The sequence below is a fragment of the Notolepis coatsorum genome (genome assembly GCF_963971535.1).
Source record: "Notolepis coatsorum genome assembly, chromosome: 5".
In the NCBI taxonomy this organism is placed as follows: Eukaryota; Metazoa; Chordata; class Actinopteri; order Aulopiformes; family Paralepididae; genus Notolepis; species Notolepis coatsorum.
In genome coordinates this window covers 138905194-138910193 of record NC_140169.1, presented here as the reverse complement: position 1 = coordinate 138910193, position 5000 = coordinate 138905194, and the positions used below count along the sequence as shown (strand labels likewise).

Here is a 5000-nt window from a genome sequence, read left to right as displayed (position 1 = left end):
GCCCCTGTAAATGTCCAAACCCAACCCCCTCCAATGTACAGTTTGCCCCCCCCCCCCCCGTACTGTCAGTACAGTACTGTCCATCTGTATGTCATGTATGTCATATATGTTATGATGAATTGAAAATGGGGGACCCTGATGTAAACAAGACGAAAGTCTTTCTCTGGTCTGCATCCCCCAAACAATTGTGTGTATTGAGCCGTACTGTATTGTACCCATTCTGCAATCGGTTAATAAAATGTTCAATAAATCAATAATGTTCAATAAATCAATCAATCAATCTCGTTGCGGGACCGAGGCTCACTGGAACATATCACACACACACACACACACACACACACACACACACACGTTACTGCTGTTGCCACATGGGGTCCCACCAGAAGAAGGCCCTCGAAGCCATTTGGCCTCCCATCCCATCATTTAAGAAACTAGGGGTCAAAGCAGACGTTCGTTACTCTACCTGATTGTCCTTCAGGCTACCCAAGATGCACTTCAGGGTGCCCAGCTCCTCACGGGCCCTGGAGGAGAGCTGACTCCATCTTTGTAGTTCCGCTGGGTCCGAGGCCTGCTGTGTCTGCTCTATCTCTATACAAAGAGCCTGGGGTAGAGAGGAGTTCAGAGTTAAAAAACTACATTACCCATAAACCCATTCTGTCCACCAGGGTAACCAGGGGACAAGATGCGCTTTTAACTACTAGCAAGTGCTTTAGTAGTAGCTGTTACAGAAAAAGGAGGGAAATTCTGTTAAAAGTATTCAATCTCCTGATTCGTTGTTGTAATGATTTCTGATTGGCAGCCACTCTGCCCGAAAGTTGACGACTGGTCGACTTTTCAGAGAGGGGGGGGGGGGGGTGTAGCGGCGGCCGCTGGTTCGCCATCGTGTCACAGGCTCCACCCCTCCGCTCTCCGTCGTGTCACAGGCTCCACCCCTCCCCGTCGTGTCACAGGCTCCACCCCTCCCCTCCCCGTCATGTCACAGGCTCCACCCCTCCCCTCCCCGTCGTGTCACAGGCTCCACCCCTCGCCTCCCCGGGCTCCACCCCTCCCCTCCCCGTCGTGTCACAGGCTCCACCCCTCCCCTCCCTGTCGTGTCACAGGCTCCACCCCTCCCCTCTCCTTCGTGTCACAGGGCTCCACCCCTCCCCTCCCCGTCATGTCACAGGCTCCTCCCCTCCCCGTCGTGTCACAGGCTCCACCCCTCCCCTCCCCGTCATGTCACAGGCTCCACCCCTCCCCTCCCAGTGGACACGTTGCCTCTCTGGCCCCGAGTCACAGATGACCAACACCATCCATCATCACCAAAGTAATGGTTGTGATTGAGAGAAGGGGGGCCTACTGGGCCGGAGTGGAGCCCAATAGAGATCCAGCTGCAGCAGTGGGTCTGGTGTGTTGTGGCCGACTGGCTGACTGGTTCTGTACTGAGCTGTTTAGGAGCTTCCAGCCACAGGCCTGTGGGCATCGAGCCCAGAATGTGCCATGGCTGCCCCCGCCCAACCCCCCCCCCCCCCCCGCACACACCCCCCCGGCACCATGCTCTATCTGCCACGATAACAAGGCCTAGGGCGACCCACATTCCACTGGAGGAGGAGGAGGAGATAAACACACAAACACACACAAGAAACACACACAGAGACACACAAAATACACACACAAAAGACACAACATGCACGCAAACACACTCACACTAACAACATACACAAATATACAAACACACAAACACACATTAATACAAACAAATGAACACAAACACACACACACACACACAATCACTTCCCACATTTCTTTCTACTCTGTGGTTTGATACAGTGTGTAGACTAGAGGGAAGCGAATGTACGAGAAAGGGGTCCATTGTGTGTTGTAAAAAACAGACTGAGCATACAGAAAGAACACACACACACACACACACACAAACAGACTGATAGACACACACACACACGGAGAGAGACGGAGTGGAGGTAGAAGAGAATCCTAGATGTTCTTGGTTTTGGTCTGATGTGTGGACTGTACGTTGTGTTTTAAAAGTCGACCTGAAAGGTCACGTTAATCTATATGTCTATTTGTTCCTGCTCACGCCAGCAGACCTATAGAAGCTACGTTGCGGTCTCATCAAGGCGCTGCACTATTGCCCTCTCAGCACTTCAGCCTCCGAGCTCTCAGGTTTATATAGTGAGACTCTCGGGTGCTGGTCGAGTTTTAAAAGGAACACTGCAACATTTTGGGAAATTAGCTTACCGTCTTCTCCAGAGAGAGACAAGATAGATAGATACCAGTTTCCTCTCTGTGCGTTCAGTAGAAAGCTATCTGGCTGCACGTTAGCCTAGCTTAGCACAATGAATGGAAGCGGACATGACCGGGTAGCCTTCGGGAGAGGTGTTAATTGGACAATGCCTAGGCTACCCGGTCATGTCCGCTTCCATTCATTGTGCTAAGCTAGGCTAACATGCAGCCAGGTAGCTTTCTACTGAACGCACAGGAGAGGAAACTGGTATCCATCTTCTTGTCGCTCTCTGGAGAAGACTGTAAGCTAATTTCCCAAAATGTTGGAGTGTTCCGTTAACATCAGCTTTTATTTATTTATTTATTCGTTTATTAGTTTTGAAGGAAAGGAAAATGCCCTTATATGACCACAGAGTGTCAGCGTGTGTGTGTGGGTGTGTACAAGTGTGTGTGTATGTGTGTGTGTTTTCAAGGACAAGTGAGTCAGTTACAAAAGCCAGACAATAGTATAGGTTGTGCATCTTGAAGCAGTACTGAACAGGACTGAACAGATATTAGACTAAACAACATAGACTGAAGCCTGCATTTCTCAAAGAAGCAAGTAAAGAAACCCTGAAGAAGACGTGTTGTGAAGGAACCATGAACCATAAAATAACCTTCCGCGCTCCCTCTCTGGACCTGGACTGGCTGCTCGCAACGAAGGTCAAACTCCGCCAGGAGGGCGTCCTTGATGCGGTCCTGGAAGCCACGCTACGGCACGCCACGCGGGTGGTGGAACAGCTGCCTCCGGCCAAGCGCCGGGACGTCTCGCTGACCCTGGAGGGGGCCACGGAGCTGGTGTGCTTCGAGGCCGGCGCGCCCTCCTATCTCCACTACACCATCCACCTCGGCGAAGACGGGCCGGAGTTCCGGCAGAAGGTCTACGCCTCCGGCTCCGGGCTGACGCTCTCGGACGTCCTGGAGAGGCACTTCTGCGGCCACCGCTGCCGGGACGAGTTGGACTCCTGTCTGGCCAGGGCGCGGCGGATCTTGAGCGATGGCGACGGCGTCGGCGGCGTCGGTGACGAAGACTCGTGCAACGTGGAGCTGAGGATAGTGTGCGATGAGCTCCACCTGACCTACTCCCCCAGCGAGGCGCGTCGCAGTGTGCTGATCCAGCCCCCTCGGAGGGTCAACCTGGGCCACGACTTGACCCTGGAGAGGCTCGTGGAGGTGAAGACCCACCTGCAGCAAAGCGGAGCAGTGGGGAAGGGCCTGCTGGCCTGTCTCCACCACCTCGTGGTCAACTACAGGGGCTACCAGGGCTCCCAGGCTCACATCACCCTGCAGGCCCAGGGGGAGATGATGGAGCTCGTCTGCAGTCCGGTGGATGCTCGCAGCACCCAGTACTACATCTTCACTGATGCCGATGATTGGCATAAAGTACTGTAGCAATCAAATAGTCTGTAAATTGTGCGCACTCCTGATGAGAGTGCGGAAATACCACCCACATCACTCCCATCCTCAAGTCCCTTCACTGGCTCCCTGTCTCACTCAGGATTGAGTTCAAAGTCTCCCTGCTCACCCACAAATGCCTCTACGGAAACGCCCCCCCCGCCCTATACCTCAAAGAACTCATCACCCCTCACTCCTCCTCTCGACATCTCCCCGCTCTGGCCAAGCAAACCTCCTCCAGCGCCCAAGGACAAATCTCTGCACTATGGGAGATCAGGCTTTCTGCTCTTCCGCTCCCAGTCTGTGGAATGCTCTCCCTGACCACCTGAGAGCACCACAGACTGTGGATGTTTTTAAGAAAGGCCTCAAAACTCACCTTTTGCCTTCTGTCGACTTTTTATCAAATTTTTTTGCTCCACACATTTTATGTTCTTTTACCAATTTCAGTTTTATTCATTCTGTTTCTCTGTGTTATTCTATGTTTTAGTCTTGCCTATTTTCATATTCTCCCTTTCCTTTATTCTCGCTAGTTTTTAAGTTCTTTTAACTGTAGCGCTTTGAGATTTGCCCCGCAACTGTAAAGCGCATTACAAATGGAATCTATTATTATTAAATTAGCATAGCTACGTTTTGTTGTTGATTTACGATCAAATTTTGTTAATCTGTTTGTTACCGTTAATCACACTAAGAACAATCTGAGGCTTTCTTTCAGATGCCAGTGTGACTGTGTGTTCAGAGGTAAATAAAGATGATCAAACTAAATCGTTTCGACCTAAATCACAGGTTAACTGAGGAAACCCTACAATCTGTAAATGTTTTACATTTAATTTCCTTTCAAACCTTTATTTAAACTCGAAAGGCAACTGAGGTTTCCCTCATTTACAGTCACCTCAAGTGTACATACAGAGTTAAGCAAAAAAGGAATATAAAACCATAACAATAAGACAAGTAAGGACGGTCAAGGATAACAATCAATTAAACACGTACAACTTGATTGACAAAGGTTTTAAACTCTACAACAGAGGGGAAAATCTCAAGCTTAAGGACTGTTGGAGTTCATTCCATTATAGCAAAAATGCAGATTTGACCTGTTCAGAGCAAACTCAGGGACCTTAATTGGCTGATATCAGATAGTCAGAGGGGGGAGAGAGAGAGTCAGAGAGAGAGTCAGGGGGAGAGAGAGAGAGAGAGGCAGAGGGGGGGGAGAGAGGCAGAGGGGTGAGAGAGAGAGAGAGAGAGAGAGAGAGAGAGTCAGAGGGGGGGGGGTCAGAGAGAGAGAGAGTCAGAGGGGGGGGAGGGAGAGAGAGAGAGAGAGAGAGAGAGAGAGAGAGAGAGAGAGTGTGATG

At 50.8% G+C, this 5000-nt stretch overlaps 1 protein-coding gene across 1 annotated transcript in view; it reads right to left on the bottom strand.

Annotated features, from left to right (window-relative positions):
* Nucleotides 1-1462, bottom strand: part of LOC311228382 (utrophin-like) — a gene marked incomplete at both ends in the record, with an annotated part of 22636 nt that extends 21174 nt beyond the window's left edge. Inside the window, 2 exons of the mRNA XM_084314290.1 lie at nucleotides 464-601; nucleotides 1340-1462. Of these exons, the coding sequence (XP_084170416.1) occupies nucleotides 464-601; nucleotides 1340-1462 (261 nt within the window). The remainder of the gene's footprint in view (nucleotides 1-463; nucleotides 602-1339) is intronic.
* Nucleotides 1463-5000: the final 3538 nt, after the last annotated feature.